At 40.0% G+C, this 26,181-nt stretch overlaps 1 protein-coding gene across 4 annotated transcripts in view; it reads right to left on the reverse strand.

Annotated features, from left to right (window-relative positions):
• The window catches only part of mllt10 (MLLT10 histone lysine methyltransferase DOT1L cofactor), a 31,726-nt gene extending 6,733 nt beyond the window's left edge, over positions 1-24,993 (reverse strand). For 2 of the 4 annotated variants that reach the window (XM_029146892.3, XM_029146891.2), the window contains exons 1-13: positions 24,599-24,993; positions 22,958-23,037; positions 21,216-21,270; positions 19,252-19,361; positions 19,054-19,157; positions 18,667-18,760; positions 15,749-15,838; positions 11,490-11,588; positions 10,913-11,249; positions 9,750-9,968; positions 8,940-9,416; positions 4,058-4,218; positions 1,386-1,503 (exon numbers count right to left, since the gene is read on the reverse strand). In XM_029146892.3, coding sequence (XP_029002725.1) covers positions 1,386-1,503; positions 4,058-4,218; positions 8,940-9,416; positions 9,750-9,968; positions 10,913-11,249; positions 11,490-11,588; positions 15,749-15,838; positions 18,667-18,760; positions 19,054-19,157; positions 19,252-19,361; positions 21,216-21,270; positions 22,958-23,037; positions 24,599-24,761 — 2,107 coding nt within the window. In that variant the 5' untranslated portion in view covers positions 24,762-24,993. The remainder of the gene's footprint in view (positions 1-1,385; positions 1,504-4,057; positions 4,219-8,939; positions 9,417-9,749; positions 9,969-10,912; positions 11,250-11,489; positions 11,589-15,748; positions 15,839-18,666; positions 18,761-19,053; positions 19,158-19,251; positions 19,362-21,215; positions 21,271-22,957; positions 23,038-24,598) is intronic. The other 2 variants (XM_029146894.2, XM_029146895.2) reach the window with 2 other exon arrangements.
• Positions 24,994-26,181: the final 1,188 nt, after the last annotated feature.

Below are 26,181 nucleotides of genomic sequence, written 5' to 3' on the forward strand. Positions count from 1 at the left end.
CATTTAAACACTCACACAAACTCCCCTCTACTTAAGACAGTCAATCCCAGCTTTTACCCCCGCCGGGTCACCACTCTAGTCACTCGCCTTTCTCTCATAACCCGTTTCATGCAGGCACCTCCCTCCAGACACTCAGGAAGCAAAGAGAAGCGGCTGCCAAAGTAAACAGCCTACGTGCATACAAACACTTGTACACCTTGCATGTTTGTGGTCTTGTGACCCTTACTCGTTCACAAATGCAATTTCCTACATGTCATGGGCAAGGTAACACTGTTCAGCAGAGTCGGCTAACAAAATGTTTATGTACAACTATATTAGACAACTGGTAAATAGTAAACTGAAATTAGGTTTGTCGGACATAAAAATTTTGTCTTCATGGACATTTAAAAATATTGTTAGCTGTGTGGTGAATCATCTCGTGTGACTTCAGCCAAATGGAAATTGTGCTGTGTAATGTTTAACAGGTTGCTTATACGCCGATGTTTTCAAAACGTACACAAAGTTGCTTTTAACATATACACAAGCATGCAAACACAACTTCACTTGATCCGTTTTGCGCACACAACCACACACCCGCCCGTGGCTCTGTCAATCAACCTGATTCATTCAAACAATTTATGCTTTCAATCATAATTAGCCAAAGTCCAAAAGCCCACAGCATGTGCCTCCATAGTATTAAACTTCATCCTGTCTTTATCTTTAAGATGCTGTACACTTTTTTGTTTTTATTTGTCACGCTGTTTGGCCAAATACATGAAAGTGCTCTTCCTCTCAGAAGGTCACCGTCATGCGTTCTACTGTGCATATGGGAAACATACCCGCATATGCATACTGTCAGTGGAAATATCAATAGAAGCGTGTCTGTCCAAGGCTTAATGGAAACCATGCAGAGCCTTTAGCTGAGCTGACCTGCAGGTCGCAGGTGATTTAGCTGATGACTACTGACCAACAGCAGTAGTAACTAGCTTCCTCTTCCTTCCTTCTACTAAGTTCTGTTTAGTAAAGTAATCTCTTGCCTCCCCCATCAGTTCCCTTATGCCCAACACAGAACAGATCTTTTCTGTACTGCAGGAGAAAGAATCAATTTCAATCACAGCCTTTGTTTGTTCTCACATTTGCCCAAGTGAAGACGAAAGCTAAACATTGTACTTATTATTTAATATCTTTGTGGGCCCAAATATTGCAAATTTGCAAATATGTGGCAGATATTTAAAAAAGAGCAAAAGGTTGATGGAGGCGCTGTAACTGGAGCTGCAGTTAAGGCGGACGAGCTTGAAACTATCATGCACTGACCCTTGAACTCCTAGTGTGACCAAGGGGATGTGACCTATCCATTATCTTCTTCTCTTTCTGGCTCACGCACACACAAACACACATTCACATACCTGCTGGTGAGGCCTCAGACTGGGCGATGAGTGCTGCCATGGCCGAGTTGGGATTCAACCTGTTACCAAACATGTGGGAGGGGGCCATGTTGAAAACTGACCCTGGCAAACCGCTCACCTAAAGACACGGCACAGATAGAGAAATGTATAAACCATATGCAACCACACAGCGTTTTGGTAAAAAAGAGAGAAAACTAAAAATTCAGAGAAAACTACAACATGCAGCAAGGGTCTGTCCCAGTGTGGTCAGATTAGCAGAACGTCCCAACTAGGTGTCACACTGATCCTGTAAAATAGTGGCAACATTAACTAAAACCTTAAATTAATTAATCAATCATAATATATGTTATTTTATATCAGCACCATACAATTATTTACAATAATTGTTGTGTATTTGATTTTATTATTGTTTTTTAAGCACAGTATATTTATTTTAATAAAAGAAATGAAGGGTATTCTATGGTGAAATTTAGGTGTGGAATGCGTGGAAAAAAAATTTTTAATCATGAATTTACAGCTTGGTCTGTGCACATGCACGCACACACACGCACACACATACACACTTTCTGATGCATGGACTTTAATCCAATTAAGGCATTTCCCAAATAAGGATGGCAGTGTGGAGGGTGGGGTGTGAGGGAGGATAGCAAGGGTGGAGCACCAGGAGGTCTATCTAAAAAGAACAAAATGGCTGACAGTTTTGAGGGAAAAAAAGCTAATATCAAAGCTTGTGACACCATTAAAAACTAATAAAAAAAAACCAATTACAATGGCTCTTCCACAGTTTGTTTGAGTATAATGTGAAGAAAGACAAACATAGTAAAAAAACCCTTCTAAACAAATCTGTGACCTCTAGATCATATGTAAGAAAAATAATTCTCCTTTTTCCAAATTCATAGTAATCTGTAATCAAGCTGTCTAAAATAATAAAATCTGGAGGGACGTCATAGTAATTCCCTACTCTGATAAATATTAATTCAGCGGAGGAACAGATTTCCCCTCAGTCACTTTTTCTTCCTCACTGAAATGACTTCAGATTTCTTTGTAGACCCCTCTCCACCCCTTCCCTCTGTTCTATAAACCAGCCTTCTATCCCCATCAACATTCATTTTTCATTAACATTCATTTCTTATTCAAAGTCTCTTCCCCAATGCCGCTCTCTTTCCTGGGCTGATGGCCAGTAACAGTAGGCTGAGAGTCTGCTAGTGGACTGAAAATAGCAAATGGTCTCTGTCTATCACACAGACACACACTGAGGGAAGCCTGTTGTTGGTGGCATGCTTCTGTCATTGCGTAATTTTTGCTAACTTAACTCAGACAGTGTCTCTTTTGGATGAACACAAACACTTTAAAAACTAACCAATTTTTTTTTAAACCAGTTTGAACAAGATGGAAGACAAAAAAAATGTTTTCTTAAATTTAGACTTTGGTCTAAATTGTTTCCTCACACACATCCACAATTAAAACTCTTCCACACATGCAGCAAATAGGCTTTTTGCCGGGGCCATGCCTTGTCCTGCAGAGAAGAGTAGGACCTGATGAAGGCCAGAGCAGCAAATTCTAGACAATCAGTGCAAACCCCCTACATGTGCACACAAAAAAAACACATTCACAACGATCCTTCCCTCCATCTATCCCTCCTTTCCTACTGCAGTGCTTGTCAGATGTCATTACATCACAGGACAACGGAGAGAGGAAAAAGAGAAATGGATGAGGACAGAGAGAAAGAAGGCCGAGGGTGAGAGAAAATGTGTTCTGTGGTAAAGTGGTCATGGGAGAAAAACGAAGTTGGGTGGACCGATAAAGCAGGGTCTTTGAGGAGAGGGGTTTGAAAGGATGGACACTAGGGTCAGAGGCTGAAGAGGATTTTTCCCCCTCTTTTAAAAAGAGTGGGGCAGTGATTACTCGAGGGGTTTGAGCTGATCAACTTAGAGACGGCCCCCTTACTTTTGTATATGAGCAAGTTGAAAACGAGTGAGACGCACACAACACACTAATTTTCAGTGTTCCGTCTAAAATTCCCAATAATACTAATTCTGACCTGAAACTTGAAAAATGTTTTTTTTTTTACATTTACGTAAATAAAAGTTATTTTAAGTGCAATTACATTATTATGGCCACACAAAAAAAATCTAATAATGCTAAAATATCAAAGATGAATTTGAATTTTTTTTTCCTGAAGAAAAATCTCTTCCTCTTCCAAATCTTCCTGATTTGTACACATTCCTGTATATGTGCAGTAATAAAAACACCTTCTTGAATTAGGTGACAAAAACACAGCTGCTTTCCTGAAATGCGCAAAAGAAGAAAAACTTGCACTAAACTGTGCAAAAAAATTGAAAAAGCTACATAGTAACATGCTGAGAAAACACCACGAACACAAGGTCAGAACACACACATTTCACACATAATTTAAGTGCTGTGGATTAATAATAGTGTCGAGAGATTTGGCACGGAAGATGCTAATTAGTGCGCTTTGGTTTATTTGTTTTCCCACCATTTATCTACACTTCAGCTGAAAGACGCAAGAGATTCAGTTGAATTGACAGATGTAGAGGGTGCTGAATGAAGAGTGTGTGTGTTTGTGAAAGGGAGAGATGGAGTGTGTTTAATGAGCATGTGAGAGTGACGAGCGCACTAGTTTGCAGCACCGGTTGCGTGTTTGGACTCACGTGTGTGGACGCTGTGCTGGTCAGCGGCGCCGTGGCGGTGAAAGGAGAAGGGGCGGCTAATGAGGGAATGGGCTGCTGTTGCTGTGACAGGTCAGAGCCGGCTCCGCCCACGGCGACGGCTCCTGTACCAGACGCCGTCGCATCAGAACCAGAGAAGACACCTGTGGAGGAATCCAAGGTAGAAGACATTCACCATCTGATCTCATTTAAATAACAGAACAATCACTGTGGCTATAATTATTACAGCAGGAAAAGCATAGGAATGATGTCATGCCTGGTGGTGGTGATGGTGTACCAGAGAACGAATATGATTTTCCTACTGAGAAAAGTTCAAACAGCTGACGCCGCCAATCCTGCAGCAACGCACATTATATTCTCCATCATTCTTCTCACCGACCTTGTATATTCTGTGATTTTTCTTTTATGTAGGAAAGAATTTGTAAAATGCTCTTTCATATACAACTTCAGTTAAACTTAATTTAGACAAGTTACTAACATAATTAAAACCTTGTAAACTACAACACAAAACATTTTCACGCAAACAAAAGTCATTTAAAAACTATAGAAAAAGCAAATATCTGTGTTAGTGTTTAGCTTAAATATTTTCAGTTATGAAGGAACATCTACAATTGGCTTATGACCAAGGTACAGATATGATGACCGTATGTAGCTCTGACTGTATGGCCACAGCATCTTGTTTCATTCTAATTGTAAAGAGATCAATTCAATTTTAATTACGTTAAAACATATAACACACACAAGATTTTCAAAAGTTTGCTAAACATTACAAGCACACTATAAATAACCTAAGTTAAGATGCTGCTTCATTTTCACCCACCCATATGAATTCTCCATTCTCTTATCTCTTTGCTCTCTCTCTCCCCCTTCCTCCCTCCCCAGTGCTCACCCACTAACCAGGGATAAGCCCTGCCCCTGCCCCCCTTTGACCCCAGCAGAAGAAGGGGGAGAGCCCCCCCCTCAGCCCCACAAAAGCTTGAATGGCTCAGGGCAGCACACATTCACTGGGGGAACAAGAGATCTTTGTGCCAGGAGGGGAGGGTGGAGGGAGAGAGAGGGAGAGGTAGAGAGAGAGAGATACTAACACTACATGGGTCTACATACTATATATAACGCTCTGTAATATGCACCAGAAAAATTGATACCCATAGCAAAGCTGCTGAGGCTCAGAGGGCATGTGCTCCAGCATGCAGATTTAGGCAGCTGAATTAGAGGCCAAACCAACAGTTTATTGTAATACGTTGAGCTGAATCTGCTGATGAAATAATACAAAATACGAAACAAATGAGCCAGACGAAAAACAGTGTAATTTAAATTCATATTGAGGTTATATTATAATATTAGATTATATCAGTTTGGGTGTTTGGAATATTAAATTTCTAAATTTTACAAATTCAATCACCTGAATAAACAACCTTAAACGTGTTCAAGAGTATTTTAATTGTAGTCTTATGTTTAGGTATACAGGAAAACTCTGTAACTTAAAATGAAAATACTGTCACAAAAGTGTAACAATGTGTAGACTGGTTAGGCTTTCTTGAATTATAAGTTGAAATGCATCTACACACTATATTTAAATATTTCCACTTTCAGTTAAAAATATCCTGCCACAAATCTGACAACGTGATTTCCTTCACTAAACTACAAAAAAAAATCTACAAGCTCCAAATTAATAAGATATATAAAAAACAAACTAAAAACATGAGTATATTCACCAAAAGGCTGCTTTTCAAGGCTATCGAAGAATTATTTATTGAATATCTTAGCAATCCATTCATTACTGAAGACGCCAGTGAGAAGTAATAAAATAAATGAAATATAAACTGATTAACTGTGTGTGGGAACTAAATTTATTATATACAGAGGAAGGGAAAAATTGAAAACACTTGTAACAACACACTGGGCACATGCTCACACACACACACACGCCTGAGCTTGTAAAACACATAACCCTATCCATGTGATCAATAACGTTAAGCCCCTAAGCACAACTGCCTACATCATACAACTTCCTCACTCCTTTTGTTCCTGTTTAACACATTTGTTAGTTTCCAAAAATATCCACCTTGATTACTTTAAGCCATTATTCCCTATAGTTTGTGTTTGAGGTTAAAGTCTAACCTTAAAATTTATCATAGGCATAGAATTTTTAAGTATCTCTCTCTCTCACACACACACACACACACACACACACACACACACACACACACACACACACACACACACACACACACACACACACACACACACACACACACACACACACACACAAAATCGGGGTTTATAGATGGAATGTGGTGAAAAACAACATTTATTATTATGCGAACTGTCCACCACCAAAGCTAAGCAGAAATATATTTCTCTGTATATTACAACATTTGGTTGTGTGATTTGCAAGCAATTGGTAAGGTTGTGTGAGATGCAGAGGCAACAACAGTTGCTACCCTGAAACACGCTCAGGTTACAAATCAAGGAACAGCTTAACTCCTGTACAAAAATGTTCCTCCTACATTACATTTATTCTGTAAAATGTATTAACGTGAGAAATTTTCAGATCTAATTGTAGATATTTTTACTTTTATCTGATTTCTCTTCTGCTCCGGTTCCTATATTTTACTATATTGGTGGAAAAAGGCTGTGTCTGACTACTGTAGTAACCTGCTTAAGGAAAAACATGGAAAATATTACCAGCCAATAAATAAATACATCTGACTAGAGAACTTTAAGTTAAAATGTTTACAACATCATATCGATATTAATAACAAAAGTATTTTCAGATTCCTTACAATGCATACACCATAGCAAAGTAGATGCTGTATGTGAGAATTTACAGATTATACCAATAAGTTTAATTTGGTATTTAATACAGACCCTATTGACTAACAGGGGGAAGACCAAGCTAGGACAAATACTAAGACTAAAAAAAACTCTTTATTTAATTTTTTTGTTTTTTAAAGCCAAGAATAAACAAATTTAAAAGATTTACAAAATATATTATTTTATGCTCTGCCCTGTCCTCTGCTCTCACTATTATCCATCATTGAGGAAAGTGCATGGTCTGAATAAATTCATGTCCACCCACCATCTTTCCACCCCCATCTGCGACCCCCCTGCTGTCAAACATTAACCTAGCCAAAATCTAACCCCGGTCTCCCCACCCACTAACACGCATCTATCAGGCTAACTATCTATCCATCAGCACAGGGTAGAGGGGGGTACACCTCCAAGATCCTTCCCATTACTGCCCTGCATTAACCCCGAGCTAAATATTTACAGTACAAAGAACACACAATTCTCTTCAAACACAGCATCTTTTACACTATATATGCAAGCACATGCTCCAAAATCTCAAACGTACATGACGTCACATAAAAATCCCATCAGCCACATATAATGTCAAAAACATTACAGATGAAGATTTCTGATAATACAATGAATTTTGAGAGTGCTGCCCAAAATATGTAACGTCTGCACTTCAGATTGCTATAACCTTTAACATGATATTATTGAGTAATATAAAACTGATAACTATCCAATATATGTAGAAAGAAATCGAATCCTAATTAAAACCATTGAATTTTATTAGGTTTATTAGGTGGCTGATACAAACCTATAATGCTACAATAAAACCATCCCTGTGCCTAAATGATTGAGCAAGCAGAGACTAAATCACAATTTTTTATTGGTTTTAGTTTCTCAAGACCTTTATACCGTAGCAAGTTATTACAATAAGCGTATGCTCCTAATTATGACAAACATTATTTTTAGCAACTGGTAATATGAAAAAAAAGAACAATCTTTAAGTTTAATTCTACCATATTAGTACAAAAGGGTATTTGTCATTGTTTATAATGGATGTGAATACTTAGGAGCAAATTTATATTTAACTACCGGTGGATGAACTAAATCTGTTGTCACAAAAGAAAAATATATCAATGTATAATATAATTCATTTTCAACAAAGAAACCAGTTTTACGTGGTGTATTAAATGCCATTGAGCAGGAACAAATTGGTGATTTTTACTTTACAGACTGAGTCTATTGATTAGTTTAATTAAAAAGCCTGTTTACATTTCATCTAATTAGGCATCTGCACATTCTGCACATGCACTGTATGCAAGCTCTTTTGTTAATGCTCTCACTCACGCACGTGCACACACACATATACCTTCAACTGCATAAAGCAACAACAGGTGAGGTGAGGATTTAAGGAATGAGGAGTATGCAGGTAAGGTAGCAGCTGAGGCAGCGGGGAGAAACAAAAGGGTGGTAATTCTGAAAGAAAGAAGCAATGTGGGATGTGTGGGCTGTACTGAGCCATTTCGATGAGCAGAGGGAAACTCCAAAGCATAACGATGGTTGCCAAGCAACTGAACACGATGGGGAAAAAACACCATACAAACCATTTCCACGTGTGTGAGGAAATAACAGAACTGACTTGCACACAAAGCGAATTACAAAAGGTGTGTCAAACCTTTGCCATTTGTGACGGATGTTAAAACTTTCCTGCACTGAAGTAGTCCATAAATATTTTCTGTTTCTTTAATCGGCACTTATATTTTACCATACAACAAAAGAACCGCAAAGACAGCAATGAGACACCACAAAAAGACGTGATCTTTGAAATTTGAACTTTAAATAAGATTTTTTTAATGGATTGTGTTTTTTCATGTTGCAATCCAAATTTCCTTATTAACTAGTTATGCAGCACATTTCTTGTGCTTCATGCCAGAAAATCTTCCCAATGGTTCAGCAGCAACGCACCAACAAACACCATTGGCAACGCTATCGGCTACTGGACTAGGCACGTGACTATCAACACAATCTTACATCTTAGTATTGTGTGTGTTGTGTTCTTCCTTACCTGGCACAGTGGTTGTGGAGCTGCTGTTGCTTTGCAGACTCCCATTCCTGAGGAGTGATGGAGACTTCTGGATACCGGGACCAACGGTCATAACCCCCAGGCTCCTTTCTCCTCCTCCAACACCCACTCCTAAACCACTACTGGAAACTAAACCTGGTCGGCCTGAGAGCGTTGAGGATGACGATGAGGAGGAAGAGGCAGTGGAAGAGGTGGTGCTGGCTGTGGAGGAGGTGGAGAGTGTCATGGAGGGAGCTGGCTCTGAAGGCTTGACATCTGTAGTAAAGCAAGGTCCAAATCGGTTTCGCCAGTTGCCCTTCTTTTTCTTTTTCACGCCATCTTCCCCCACTGCTGCCACCGCTCCACCGATCCCCGGGCCTGAGCTGGAGGGCTGGGCGCGTTTAAATCCAGCAGAACCAACAAGGCTCGTCATCTCATTAGCGGTGTGACTGTGGGAATTCTCATACAACTTCCCGCCCACTGTAACGACAGGAAAAAAGGAAATGTTTTAGTATTAAGTTGCCAGATTTACTACCTTGTGTCTAAATAGTAATTGATAAGATACTGTCACTAATCATATTGATTACAAAACAAAAAATATACTGCTAGGAAAAGAGGAATAAAAATAAAAAAATTCATCACAGATGCTGGGATTGAATTTATTTTGACATCCTAAACACTTGCATCTGTCAGACTTTACTAGTTTTAAAAAGAAGAGATTTGTCACTATTTTCTTTTAAGAAAAAAAAAGACTTTAAGGTGTTTCCTGTTCACTGTATAAAAATAAACCCAAGAATGTTAAACGTGTGACACCTGCAGAAGCAGTAGTTGCTGACATGAGGGAACCAAAGAGTGTTGAAGTCCCCTCTGAGGCTCCACTGTCTGAGCTTGGCTTAACAAGGCAGCTGCTGAAAGATGGTGGGGAGGAGAAGGTAGTTCCACCCCCAGGACGCAACGATGAATCAGAGAAACTTAGAAAGTCTGTAGAGGAAGGGGCTGAGGTTGTCTTGCTTGCACTGGTCAACAGGAGGCCTGGGAGAAGGAGAAACAGGTGGGTAATCAGTCAAGAGAGACAAAGAAATAGACAAGATGGAGCTTATAAGCAACAGAAGGAGAGGACTGACACAGAAGAAAGTGAAAGCAGCTGGGAGCTTCCATACTACTCTTCTTTCCATTATCATTAGAGAACCAGAGACATGATAACCAAAACAAGCATTTTATCTGCTCTCTGGTTCTCTGTCTGCTCTACAGTCAGCTCTTCATCATGCAGTCCTCTTTGACAAGCTCCCATGAAAGCGCACAGACAAATGAATAGTCACACACACACACACACACACACACACACACACACACACACACACACACACACACACACACACACACACACACACACACACACACACACACACACACACACACACACACACACACACACACACACACACACACACACACACACACACACACACACACACACACACACACACACACACACACACACACACACACACACACACACACACACACACACACAGGCTTCAGGAGTCTGATAGTACAAAACACAGGAGCTCTGTGTGAGCACTGACTCCCTCCAGGTCCTGACCTCACCATTGGTTCTTTTGTTTTTTTTCCTAGGGTTTGCATGTAACCGTGTGCTTGTGCTCATATCACAGACAAGGCCCCAGACTTTAGGAGCCGGAGACCAGACAAGTTGAAACAGTGTTATCATAGATATGCACTACATCCAGGCTTCTAACCAGATAATCAGCTAGCCACTGACACAGCACACACACAAGAGCACATGACTCACACCCTTACTTGGGGTTTAATGACACTGCTCGCTGAATCGTGCTGCACATGCAGATCTTTTATAGGGTGGGCAGCAATTTGATATTGCAATTCCATTTCTCTAACTGGAACTTAATTCCCAGTTGTGTCAAATTAACATACGGGGCCATTTGTGGTCATCAATTCACCTTGATGAAAAGGTCCAGTGGAAGCAGAGGCAGATGTGGATGAGGTTGCCATGGTGACCACTGAGGAGGGGAGAGGTTTCCCTGAGGAGGTGAGAGATTTGCGGCCACCCCTTTGTCCGACCGCATGACTTGCGCCACTGTTCTTCTTAGTCTTCACCTCAGATGCAGTTTTTCCAGTGTCTGCAACCAAGCTTTCTTTCGTGGCTCCACCAGAGTGAGTGGAAGACACTTCCTGAAAGTTGGCGGTGGTGAAACGAGCCGTGCCGTCATCCAGCCGCTTCTGTGAGGACGCAGGCAGAGAGTTGACGACTCCCCCTGTGCTGCTGCTGTTGTAGGCCTGAAGGGGGACGGTGAGAATGATAACACGATTTTAATTGAAAAGAAAGGGAGGCCAGTGACCATGAGAACACAGGCCACCAGAGAGATAGACGGGAAAGGGAGGACAAAAGGATGTGAGATATAGAAGAGCAACAAAATAAATCAAAGTAAATCTAAAGAAAACAACTGTGGACTCTTGCTGTAATATTTAACTAATTCAACAGAAACAAAGCAGTGAAGATCAGAGGAGTGAACTCACCTTGTCTGGGACCATGATGTTCGGAAGAACGAGAGATGGCGACATGTCCATCGAAGTCTTCTTGTGTTTTGGTTTGTGTCTGTCCCGCTCCTTGTGTTTCTAAAGACAGAACAGAAAAGGAGAAATTAATAGATGTTATGAAGCTGCCTTATACTCCATACAGGAAGAAAAGAAGTAAAGGTAGACAGACAATGAGAGAAAAAGACACAGGCCATTTAGATACTGGTCCATTTGTGAAAAGAAAAAAAAATACACAAGTTGGTTACACAAGTATTAGGACATTAGTCAAGAAAGTAAACAAATATAGGCATTATTAGACTATAAACACAGAATAGGGAGTGTAACAGAAAAAGAGAGAAAAGAAGCAGCATCACATTACATTTCAAAGGCTAAGATGAAAGCTTGGAAAGGCACAAACAAGAGTGATTGAAGAGAGAAAAAAAAAACAAAAAAAAAAAACATGAGACAGAGAGGAATTCAGCTGCAGTTTAGAGCAGAGTGCTTCTAAATGCTGTGGTGAAGCGTATAAGGTCTCGTCGTTTCATCCAATCATATCTTCCTTCTAGGACCATTACAGCTCAATTTACACCCTTGCTAACACACACGCGCTGCCACCCTACTCTTGCACCCCTGAGGTGGCGACTAGGTGCCAGCGCATTTACACCTCACACGCACGCCACGCGCCCTGACACCTCGCTGCATGTGCGTACAAGCAGACAGGTGGATCACCCACACGCACAACGTACACACTGTCGGAGGTAGGTGGAGGAAATATGCAGCGATCCCAGGGACTCGACGCGCTTGTGAAGCACAGTGTTATGATGATTCTAGACACATCTCCCCTTCCCCCAGTCCAGGATCTCGCAGGGGAGCGACTGCATGGAAGTTGGTGACGGTTTAGCCAGACTTCCTCTGTAAGTGGCAGTTAACAGACACAAGCAGCGCCAAATCAGGAGATAGCAGCTTGACTGTAACCTCTCTGCATGCTGGCTTCCCCCTAATGTTGTCGCTCTGGGGTTAAAAAACACGGGTGCATATTTCTTGTCTTTGTGAGTCTCCGCAAGTAGCAATTGATTTATATATATATAGATTTACTTCAGTAGCTTAATAAATTTTTTTCATTTCATTCTACAAATCTAAGATTCAATCTCTTCTACATCCAAAATATTGGTCATTATTATGGCTGTTTCAAATCAAACGGAAATATTTAATGCAACTACGTTTTATCTATTTCCTCTGCAAACCTGAAACATTTTGTATTTTTGGGAACACAGAGACCGTAACTACAATTTAAATTGTTCAATTTGGCTGAACAGTAAAGCAAACATTTAGTCCAAAACTGCTTTTAGTAATCTTCAGTTGGCCGCCTATTAAATACATCAATTGAAGAACTTATCAACAAACGCAAACATGAGAGAGGTGATGAACAAAAAGAAAGCAACTTCACAAAGTCAGATAAATAGATAAAACTGCAGAAGGAGTAGAAAGAAATAGAAAGAAAAAAGAAGGGATTTGGGTCCCTTCTTGTTTTTCATTAACATTCCAGGGGTAGGTGTTGATGGACAGAGGGAGCTGAGAGGGTTGGATGACACACATACACACACACGCACATGGGCGTGGGAAACAACAGACAATGTAAACCTGCCCCACGTTTATCAATCAGGTCAATTGATTACACAGGTGGAGACAAAAATTCTTTCTCTGACCAAAAGCAAACTGACAATTTACACATCTGAATGGTCTTTAAGACCAAGGTGTAAATATGACTGGTGGAAAAAGAACTCAATTGTTTGAGGCCTAAAAATAGCTGACCATAGTACTTCAATTAAACTTTTAGTGTTTTATCTTAACTGTTTACAAGCTAAATTCCGAAAATACAGAGCAATGCTGAATAAAAATAAAGTCGACCGCTCAGATAATTCCAATGAAATGACAGAGGTTTGCAAATTGCAATGTGTATGCCTGATGTAATGTTCATAAAGAAAAAAATCACCACTTTTATAAGTAATTTTTACTAAAATAATCATTTACAATTATTTATGAAACACATTTGGTAGACAAAGTACTGCCTAATTGATGAAACATACATTTTAAAACAATTTTACAATTTAAGACGAGGAGTAAGATGAGCTGACAGAGGGCAGGCAGAGTGTGCAGAGGCGAGAAAAGATGGGGAGAAAACGAGGAGCAGGAAGTAAGGGGGGAAAATAATCCGCCCTTGCCTGGCAGGAATTCCCCTGTGCAGTTTCCTGCAGGATTTCTGACCAGCCATTGTGTCTGTATGCAGTCGATGGGAGAGTGTGCGTTTCCTGCGGGCCTTTCCTAAGCAGCCAGTGTGGGGGTTCTTTTCGCCCCCGTTGCAGTTTGACTGGAGGGTCCAACACGAGGTTGGTATAAATGTGAGCCTCCAAAACATAACAAATGCATGCACGGACACACACACACATCTGAGCTGGCTGATCTCTGACCCTGGAATGTGGATGGTGTGTGTGTGTGTGTGTGTGTGTGTGTGTGTGTGTGTGTGTGTGTGTGTGTGTGTGTGTGTGTGTGTGTGTGTGTGTGTGTGTGTGTGTGTGTGTGTGTAAATGAGAGAGTGGGATAGTGCAAATCATGCAGTATTAACAATAGCCAGGGCAGGGAGACTGAATTGTTTGGACGGACAGACAAGGACACAGATACACAATCGAATGTGAAGCTGGCATCATCAAACACATAACTAGACATATAACACATCATGGCACATGTTAATGGTTCATCAGGATTCCCCCAATTATTTTAGAAAAGGGCTACAAATAAAATCTACTGTCTATTTTATGCATTTCAACCAAACGCTGAATAAAAAGCAGAGATAAAAAAGCAACACAGCTACTTGAATTGTCAGAACAAACAGGTTTAATAATCCCACACATTTGGAGTTAGCATCAACCCTGGTGAACAACTGCCTACCTAGTCCCTGAGTGGACTGCAGCTGCCTTCTTTATCAATTTAATGAACGTAAATCATTACAATAAAACATGTTTTAATATACGTTTTTACGTTGCTGGAACAATTGTAGTCGATTTCCTCGACTACACTGATACAGTGGAAATGTAAATTCAAAGCACATACTCAGTTCACATTTCATTGTGTTAAACTTCTAATCTTGCTCATTTCTAAATCTGTGTCCTTTATTTATCCTTTTCTTCACACACACCAATCTTGGTATTTTGATTTGATAAGCTCACTATGTGACACAGGAGTGAAGATGGATGCATTTTGGTAACCAAACAGTGCACACTGTTGTTGAGCGCCTTGCAGGGGGAATCAATGACACTGAAGAGAAAACATTATGCTTCCTCAACAGGTCAATTTAAGCAGCAGCTCTCTGTTGGACTGGGCGTTACAATTTCTCTGAGCATCTCCACCGAACCGTTAGCACTACTATATTAGATTGGATCAGCTATGGCCACAGATGAAAAGTGGAACAGATGACTCGACACCTCCTGTAAATTTGGAATTTACGCAGCCTGTGATTACATGTTGCACTAACAGGCATTGCTGATTAAGTCACACTTATGTCGCATTCATTAGTGGCTGTGACCATTGGTGCATGTAGGTGGGCGGCTGTTAAACTAGCGTCCTAAGAACAACTGAAATGCAACTGCTGCTGGGATTATAATATACAATTTCACCCCTGACTTGGACAATAAATTGAAGGACATGTGTAAAAAGTCATGTTATGTGAGGCTACAAAACAAACAAAAAAAAAACGTTTTGAGGTGGGTCAAATTTCTCTGTTTAGATAGTATGTCCCCTAATTGCACAGGTTTACTTGAGAAAACAAATTAAATTAGACACTTATGGCACTTAAATTTATCTTCCTGAAATTTATGTATACATTTGTAGAATCTATGGTAGATATTGGGTGGAGTTTTATGGTTTAAACACATATAGCAAAAACACCCTCAGAAAAATACCAGGATACGTTTCCGTTTACACACCTTCAATAATTAATTAATCACACAGATGCAAGTTGCCTGCGAGCATTAAACAAAAATGTATCTTTTTTTTTTCATCCACTTTCAGATTCACAGTAAGTAACTTCCTGCCTCTAAAGAACTGTTTCCATGAATGCTTTGGTAGTGAAAAAGCCAGATCAACTGTTTCAATGGTATCTGTCTCACCACACGAACATCTACCAGTAGTGCTTGTGTTTTTGATGGAGTCAGAATCTTGGGTAGGAGGCATAGAGAGGGTAAGATCTGAGGGCTGTGTCTTACCTTCTTGTCCGTGTCTGGGGGTCTATCCATACACTGAGAGGAAGAGTCACTTAAGCTTTGAGACCTACTACCACGGCCCCTGCTCCTTCGCTAAAAAGTAAAGAGGAACTCCAAGTTACTGGATGAAGTCCACAGAAAATTTGGCTTAAAACTAACCAAAAAAATCTATTATTTAAAGAAAAATAATTAAATAAAATTTAAACTAAAACTGAGAGAACTTAAAAAACTCAAAGTTCAAAAAACACTCAAAAACATGGAAGAGCATTTGTTACAAAGGTTGTATGAGCTTATTGGCCACTTTTAAATACAAAATACATTGTGGCAGTAGGCGTTAAAGTAAAAATACCAGATACCACCATTGCATAAGACCTCGTCCTTTTTTAGCCTTCACTTGCCAAATAGAGCCATACAGCAAAATTATTTAAGTGTATTCAATCACAACAAAAGGTTCTAACTCCTTCGCCAACACACAACTCTAAAGTATAATGAGCTTTAACTATTTCTTATAACACAAGCCATATACCACGTATCTCCTGTCATAGTGACAAACAACTGCATCCTTAAGTTACACCCATATCACTTCAATGCAGTGTTTATTATAATGCCCAGAAGCAACTGGGTGCCCAGTTGATTTAATCCGACTCAGACACCACTTGCTAAATCACAAGACTTAGTCTTAGCTTTTAAAGACTTAACTTGGATTATCATACGAAATATATACAATTCATAATCTATCAAGTGCAACAAGTCTTTTTTTATTTCAGTCGCAATTGGTCTAGATAACTGGACATGTTAAGTTCATGTGTCAACAGCCGAATTTCCACTCCTTCAGAATTAAATGTAAGGCCTTGATGACGCCAATATCCATCCAAGACAGATTTCACTGTAGCCCAGACTAAACAAGGATAAGTTAAGTCTGAAATTAGATTGGCTACTGACTGAGTCCAGTCAAATGCCATGTTTCTAACATAGCGTAAACATCCATCAAGTGGTATTTTATCAAACCTGCTCTGCTAACAGCATTGCTTTCTCCATCATTGATTACCTCTCGTACAACCCTGTCATCCATACAATCCCAGCTTAATGACGTTATGTCCCAGCATCCAAAGCCATTCATACACAATCAATAAAACAGCACGAGTTTTTCCATCAGCATTTGTTAACATTGCAAAATGTCATCTGAATGCGTGTGTTGATATTGTGCAGCCTGTCCTAGGTTATGATCCTTTTCTTATTTTCATATTTTGTTACCCACTTCAAATAATGCATAATGTATATGAATAAAATCTGACAGCCCAGTGTATTAAAACACATCCTGTGTATATATCCAGTACTTGGATGTTATAGTGTGTCTGCTTGGTTGATATTTTATCATCCATTGGATTATCAATTACGAATTACAAATACCATTCTAAAATATCTGTACTGAATCATGAATGGTGGAGGAAGAGGAGTTGATGGAGAATAGAGGGTAGATGGCACTGGAGGGGTGGGGGGACTTGTCCGGTCAAAGAGGATGCATATGGAATAAGAAGATTGAAGGACAGAGAGCAGGGAGGGTGGGAGTAGTTACAGGAAGTTAACTGAAGAAGAGAGAGGACAGGAGGAAACAGAAACTGACATGGGTGGAAAAATAAAAAAAAAAAATGGAGGAAGGGCAGAAATAGGCAAACACTGAGGAGAGGGGCAGGGCTGAGAGAGGCATAAGGCAGAACAGAGTACACAAAATAAAATGAATGAATGGATGAAGAGCTACCTTGGTAAATTGATGTGTGTGTATGTTACTCCAACATAGCAATTTCTGCTTGTAGTTAGTGGAACCAAGAAACCCACACAGGAATCCTCATTCAAAGTGTTACAACACAAAACCCTCATCCACAGTATATGATTAACCAAAGTACACCCCTGGTCAAAATCACAGAATCAATTAAATCAATTAGGGACCTCTTTTAAAACACAGGCATAAAAGTCTTCATTAGTGGGATTTAGATTTTTACCTCAATCTTTTTCTTTTATTTCTAAAGAAAGACGCCAGGCTAACTAAAATAGTTACTAGTTTTGTGTGGAGAGCTGTTCAGCTCTTTGCCTTGCTGCTTCATCAGATGTTGTGTTAAATTCAGGCCCAGAAGACACAGTTGGTCATTTTCTCTGCTCAATTAGCCCATAATGAATATTTGACACTGAAAGATCTTTTCATTTTTGTGTTTTGGTAAACTGCTTTCATGAATCCATCTGTAAATGTCATATCCTCTATTTAAACACGCACAAACACTATGGTTCAAAACATGCAGAACTCCAGTTGAACCAACCAATAAATTTTGGGTTCTTTTGACCTATGAATGTGCTGGCAATATTCATCAGGCTTCCTTTTTTATGTTCTTTAGAAAATTTCAATCTTGCAGTTTTGTGCCATATTGTAAGCAGTGTGTGAGTTTTCATTTTTCGAGGACAGCCTGTGCACCTCCTGGCATTGTATGTCTGTTCCTCTTTTTTCCAACCACTGCTGCAGCAACTGTGTTTCACTTCATATTCAGCGAGCTACTGCCGCACTCAGTGTTTATTAACTTGTTGAGGAAATGTTCTTCTTTGTGAAACCATACAGCAATACACACAATGCCAGACAAAACTGAGAAAGCTCAGATGCTTCCATAACCTTGTTAACGCAATTAGCCTTGATTGAAAATCATAAATGAATCGTTTTATCACAGTGAACACAAATAAGCAGATTTTTCTGATCATAGGTATTTTGTTAAATTGGGGTAATATTTCAGGGGGGTTATAATCCTTCTAACACATTTGCATTAAATATAAATAAAATTAAAGAGACTAATTTATTATAAGCATTTAAAAATGTTAATGATATTGCTCAGGAGTGTACTTCGTGCTTATTAAACACATGCTCTTAGTAGGACACTTACCAGTTTGCTGTGGTGGTACTTGCAGTATCCACAGTATTTAACGTTGTCTGCATCTGACCCTTGTTCTTCACATAACAACCCGGCAAACTGGGCACTATTACAGGACGAAGGAAAACAAAAGTTTTGTTTTACCTTCAGGATCAAATAGATTGTGTTTGCAAAGGAGAAAAATCTTTAATTTAGCCCGCCTTTCTGTGCATCATTACAGCTTCCGCAAGTCATTTACTTCCTATTATATTATTCTACCTAAAATAAGTATTTGAGATTTTGAAACAGCAGAACTGTACAGCACACCACAGTCTTCAGATCAGCATGAGTGACAAACTGGAAAAAAAAAACAATCTCTTCTTTGTGTACTGAGGCCAATGTGATGCGAATGAGTCTCACCATGTGACATGGAAAGCCTGCCTGCAGCCATGTTTGTTGCAGGTCATACAGGCTCCAGTGGCTGCCTTACTCTCCCTGCCCTGGTCCTCACAGATATAACATGTCTAAATGCACACAGTCACAGAAAAAGTACAGTCAATATCTTATGATGATTGCATTGTGCGTGCATTTTCCCGTAGCGCCCAAAAAGACTGCTACCTTGTTGTAGCGCTCATGCGGTACAGACTGAAGGACTATGGGCTCCATAGTCGATACGTTGGCAAATTCCACCTCAGGTATGTAAAGTGCACACACCACATGCGCCCAGCCTGCAAAGACACAGAAGGATGGACATATACATAAAGAAGAGCTTTAAGAGAATCACAGGAAAGATAATAATTATAAAGTTAGTGGCACATTTGTCGGTAATGTGAGGGATGTATTGAGTTCAAATGAGTGATATCCTGAATAAAAGTATGACTGTAGACGTGATTTAAAAAAAATAATTATAATAGAAGGTGCCACACAGACTTCTACAGAGCTACAAATTGTAGACAGATTAACTACCAATCCAAGTAGCAGTTTATTGAGCACTAACATACACACAGCTGCCTGTCAGTGAAGACAAACTGGGGGCAGCAGAATGACAGTGGGGTATGGTGGAGTGGCAGTAGAACTGACAAGCTAAAGGAGGAGCTGAAGGAGGTGAAAGGGAGGTCAAATGGAGGTGGGAGTCTCCTACCACACTGAAGGTGTCTGTTTTTCCCTATAGCGGAAACAAAAACAGGCTTAAACTTACAGTTGAACCCCTGACCTGTCTTTGACCTGGTGAGCAGGACAGGGGAGGAGGGCAGAGGGCGGGAAGGAATGGAGGGAGCGGGTATTAAATGAGGGCATGTTGTTGTTTTGAAGTCCCTTCGACAATCTGGAGAAGGCCTATAAAACAGGACTATAAAAGAGGCACAAGCTTCCTTCTCCAGCTAGGCATTCAGACTTTTACACCACGAAGATCACCACAGCGTCAACTTAAAAACTACCTTTACTCCAACACATTGCTGACATTTAGCTTTGAAGTATTCCATGTTGTCTTGGTTTTGTAATCTCCCGTAATGGGCTATGACAAATCTATGACGCAAACATTACCCAACATTAAGCAAAAAGGACAAAACTAACTTGGGCTCATGTGGCTCTTACTGCAAAAAGGCAATGAATCAGATGTACAGTGAAACCACATCAGTCCAAACAGATTGTTCATTCTGCTGCCACATATCTGATATTTATTGGTCCAGCTATGGAGAGTGTGAAGCTGTTGCTGATCTGGTACTGTCCTTGTTTCCATCAAGGTCCCTTACGTGCACAGATGTGACATTTGAACTCTTTCTGTATGCAAATCCTTTTAATGTTTGCTGTTAACATATCATCAAACTCCAGCTATAATGAGCCCACTGATATATGGGGTAGCCCGTCTACAGCTAAGAAGACAAGCAAACAGCAGTAAATTTTCACCCAGTACGCTTTTTCCTCTACTTTGCCTGCTACATATTGCTGGCTCAAATACCTGTTTCATTCTTCTAATCCCTTTGCTTTGCTTAATCACTATTCCACCTGAAATAACAGCAACTAACCACAGATCAACAAGTGGGGAGAATCTGACAGGAGCGAAGAAATGGACAGTAATGGCAGGAGATGGTGAAAGAAAAATGGAAGGGAAAAACAGAGAGGAGAGGGGGAGAGAGGGGTCACGGGAAGGGTAAAATAAAAGAAAGTTGTAAAACAGTGTGTGTTAGTGTTGTCCTGATGTCTTCCTACAGGCCTGGACACAATCCCACAGCTGTGCCGCTGTGACTCACTAACTCACACACACACAGAATATTTACAGTCTCCACCAAGCTGACCTCCCTGTGAACCCAGCAAGGAGACTCCTCACAAGCCTCGCACTATACCCATCCCGGCCCGCCCCCTCATAAACACACACACCCACTCACACTCATAAAATATGGACTGGCAAGGACAGTACAGAGAGGCAGCACATGCAACAACAGCAACATAACTCTCCCAGCACGCTCACGCCCCTTAAACTTGCCAGTGACATACAATTAATGATAAAATACACAAGTGGCTAAGCACAGATGTAGACGTGTGTTTGTGTTTGTCTGTCAGTGTGCAGACGGGAGAGAGACTACCTCCGTTGTCTGTCCTCTTGAGCGCTCCATCTTTGTGGGGACACAGCTCACACCTCTGTAAGGAAAGAAAGTACAAATCACAAACAACCTTCTTTCTACTTCATGTACCCAGGGTGGGGTACACACTGAAATAAGGCAAGCTGGTTGGCGTGTGAGCTGAGCTAGTGTATCACCCAGAATCATTCTGGGAAAATGGCTTAAATGTGTTACTCCTAAGGATGTCTGTGTGGACATATCAGCTGATAAAGTCCTCAGGCACATAAAACCCAGTGTGGCACATCTCAAGGCCATGTATTACAAAAGCTACACTGTGCATGTGAGCTTTATCAGAACAGAAAAACTTCAATGACCCATGGTTCTTTCTCCTATTCATATTTTATGTTGCATGTAACGGTTCACACCTTGAGAATAGGGGACCTATACATACAGTTGCCCTGGGCAGGTATTTACATACATTCTTTAAACTAATGTAGTTTTTTTATGGTTGTTAAAGGACACTTTGCAACTTTAAAATTATTTTAGCCTCACCACTACTTCATGCATTTCATTTCTATTTGCATTTATTCAAAAGACAACTTTCCATACTTTTGACTTACTAGGATGCTGCACAAATATAAAAGTATATTATATATTATATAAATATAAAGTGAGACGCATGACTTTCTTTATAAAGGTTTAGCCTGTTAACTTTTACCTCATGCCTTCAGTGATCTGCGTATTCACTGAAGTTGTGTATACATGGACACACATGAATAGTAGTAAGTAGGCATATCATTCCTAGCACTTGTATCAACAGCTTTATTCATAAATCTCACCCTGACAAAATCTCAACAGGTCCACAGACGTTTGTCGAGGTCATATTGAGTTGAAACTCATAAAGCTTGGCTCCATAAAAGAGAACACATACAATATGGAAAATAAAAAGGTGAAAACAGGCAGGTCAGTAAAGTTCTTCATTATTATTTTTTTGCATTACGGCACCTTTGATGGTGCAGCATCCAAGCTTATACTTAAAAAGAAACAGAAACAGACACGGCACTACATAAACCAGTTGTCAAGTGTTTGTTTTTATGAATGAAAGTATTGATCTGTGACAAAAGTCCAAACAAAACAAAAATGTTAGTGACTGTGTGAGGTTTTACACAGTAAATGTCTAATGCAGATGACTAATCTAAATTACCAACCAGTATTACACTGATTAATGTCATACAAACATACAGGTTTTCAAAACCCTTACTTTTTTGTAGAGTCCAACTATTAAGTCAAAATAGATGATTAAAAAATATTTAGCCAACATACAGTTTGCAAAACACAATCTATAGTAAGGAAGAAAAACATTTTCTGTCTTTGCCTTTAGCACTGAGTCTGAGGATTGTACAACACTAATACCATAGTTATAAATGAATAATATCAGCTCATAATGAAGCACTACGGAGGCCATGTTTCATTACTTCTGTCTTAAATTATAATGACTGGCACTAAACAGGATCCAGAGCTACTGAATGCCTGTGGTCAAAATATACCAAACACAGCCTTAACATGAATTCTGTTGACTAGTTTAAATCCACGCCTTTGAACAGAAACACAGAGGAGATGAGACCATAACCTGGCACTACTTTATCCATCCATTTACAAATGACAGCTTTGTTCAAAACCATTAGGACCACAATCCTTCATACTCAGCCCCACTCTTCCTGGAGTTCACTCAAATGATGAAGAGATAGATGAATTACGTGACTCACCACACGGGCTGCTCTCTCCTGAGATTCACATTTTCTGCAGAACCAGGGACCAGTGGGCACCTGTACAATGCCGTAGCAGGCTGAAGAAAGACAACGACAGATTAGAATACAGATGGGGTTGGTCGGTCAGTCAGTACAACTACAGTCAAGAAATAAGTAACTAGCGTAGTAACTAAGACTTAAGTCTAATTGCAAGTCAAGTGTGACAATGTAAAAATGTAAAAAATGTATGACTGTTACATAGGATTCCAATTTATCTTTCAGTCATTATGCAAGAGTTCTTCTGATTCTCCCGCAGCCATTACAGCCACTGTCAAACTCTTTTACAACTTTAACAAAGTCTTTTGTACTGCAACGCTGTGTGAAGATGTAGAAAATAAATTAGCTTTTAAAACCTACTGTAGCAGTAAAACAGCATGTCGCAATACTTTCCACTTTGTGTCACTAGATTGCACTGATGTTTACAGGATTCAGACTTGAGATTTTGGTAGACAGGTAATACTACATTTATTCATTTACAGATTATACCTGATACGACTGGGAATCATAAGACAATCATATAAAACAGAATAACCTAGGTCTCTGTAAACATGACACTTATGGTTCAGGAAAGGAAACTGGTGACAAAACATTGTTTTGGGTTTGGATATTCTGGACTTGCTAAAACAAACTTTGTTGTCACAGATTTTCTCTCTTTTACATAAGTTACACTTTGGGTCATAAATCTGTAAACAGAAGTAAGTCTTTTTACATGTTTTAGCATTAAAAGTTAAAACAATGTCATATCATACTCAATAATCATAAATTACATGCACTTTACAGATCCTTATGAGATTGATGCATTGTTTCCAGCAAAGCATTAGACAGTAGCCATAAATTATGAAGTATGACTTTAGACTTGAACCACTACAGTATACGAGTCATGTGACTACATCCCACAAATGCAACACTTAGTACATTTATTTATATTTATAAGCTCTTGTGTAGCTTATTTAGTCCAAAACTAACAAACTGGTAAAAACAACTTTTGTTACAAGAGTAAATAAACTTGGATCTGTATGGGTTAACGGTCATTCCACTGGTTGCCAAAATGACACATGTCCAGCTGTTAAATTTGTAAACACTGGACGTCATCATGACTCATGTTGGGTTAACGCTCGTTTGGCAGCACTGTTGTTACACTAGAAGCTAACACGAACCCCAACCAGAAGTCAAATTTCAGCCTCACTGTGTTACTGTTAATGCATCGCAATCCACTTTAAATTATTCTGATGTTAATATTAGTTCCTACTCAGCGATAGTTGTAACGTAATCTGAAATCTGTGACACAAACTTTCCGCGCTAAGCGTGCACCACATAAACAAGAGTGTGCCTCATTCGCTGTGTCCCGCAGGAGCTCTTCTGACATGGATAATTATCACGACTCGTAGCCAAAAATATCTCCAACCAGCAACTGGCAGCTATGGTCCTAAGCAGATTAGTTGCAAAGCCACGACAGCGGAGGATCCTGCTGAATGAGCTGAGCCTGACCCCGGCCTGGCCTGGCCGAGGGCAGGCAAAGAAGGCTCCATAACCTTGTAACGAGACGACGCTAACTAGCGTGCGGGCTAACCGCTAGCCGAGCTAGCATCACCAGCGTACCTTGATGCACGGCAACGTTGCAGCCGTGTCCGTCGCAGTACACCAGCGGGTTCTCTGCCCAGCCTCTCTCGTCAGAGCACACACAGCAGCCCCCGATCATCTCCTTCATGTTATTCGTCGAGAACTCGTCGTCCGCCGCCAGACAACGCTCGCCGGAGACCATCTACGAAGAAAGCGGACATGCGGAGGAATACGACGAGATACACAGAAACCTCGGCTGAAGACGACCCTTGTCCCCCCGCTGCGGCGTTTTAGGTCCCACTCGGTCGCAATGTCATGGTTTAAACGTGTTTACGTCCCTATTCGACAGCGTATTTTTTTCCACCAAAACATCCACTTCACGGCGCGACGGTGGGAAGAGGGGGGGTGATTTCGCAGAGAACAGGAAATGCGTAACGACGTAGACGCAATACGCGTGTGCGCGTGACCTCTGACAAGCCGTAAACGACGCCTGTGATTGGACCATTCATGCTACCATCACATAGCAGGGATGCCTGAAACCTCTGTAGCAGACTGTTTGCTTGACTCACTGCAAACCTGATGGGTAGGTTACATGTTCCTGCCAAGAAGGGTCCACTTTTATTTAATAAACTTAGTGCTTTGAACTGACTACATACCAAACCATGGCGTGAATAATAATAATAAACCTATTTCGCAGAAGGATTAGCCTTGCTATTGATTTTCTATGTTTAAAATTTATTTTGCAGTTGTATCCTATACGTGATGCACGTGAAGTAATCTCTTTTACAATATCACGCAATAAAGGTCTGTCAATATTTCACTTTTGGTTAAAAGTGCGCTTATCTGCAAAATGAAACAACTGTTTACTTTTATGTTCTTCATGTTTCTCTTTGACATGAAACGTCTGGATATAAATATACGTATATAACTGAGATCAATGACTGTAATATCTTAACAAAAGTCATTTTTCTGACTTTGTTTCGTATTGCTCTTTTTGGGGGGAGCGGATGTAAATAAAGTTCCTGGCTATTTATACCAATTTGTCTACTTCTTTTCAAAAAGAAATTCTGAGAAAGTGTGAGACTAAGACTCACTGAACAGGCTGCCAGCAGCTCCTGTAATCACTGTAATATTCTTTGAATAAGGGTCTGCCAGCTAACCAATCAGATTTAAAGGCAGAAGTGTTGCCACATTCAGTGCTATGCTGCTGCCAGGTTATGTTTGCATATTGTATCTTTAAGTCAAGCACAATAGTTAAATTCACTATTGTGTTAAACAGCCTACAGGAAGCCAAAGTGCAAGTGTTGAAAAACGAAAACTGCACTCCACCTCCAGTGACACAAGTGTGCACTGAATTATAGGATTGCTTTGCAGACAAACTTTATTTCTCTATAGCTACAACAAGACTTTAGGCCGGGTTGTGGGCAATACATATTATAAAATGGTAGTATATTGTTCTAACATTATTACAGTATTGTAGAATACAATTATATATTCTGTATCATCTAGTTTAATAGCCTTTAAATCAAATCCCCCATAATGATCTATTCTTCAAATACAACCTGGAGAATGTTTTTCTTTATTCGGTTTGAAAGTCTAAAGTGAGATGATGCTGTGCTGTA

This window comes from Betta splendens, chromosome 4 (genome assembly GCF_900634795.4).
Source record: "Betta splendens chromosome 4, fBetSpl5.4, whole genome shotgun sequence".
Lineage (NCBI taxonomy): Eukaryota > Metazoa > Chordata > Actinopteri > Anabantiformes > Osphronemidae > Betta > Betta splendens.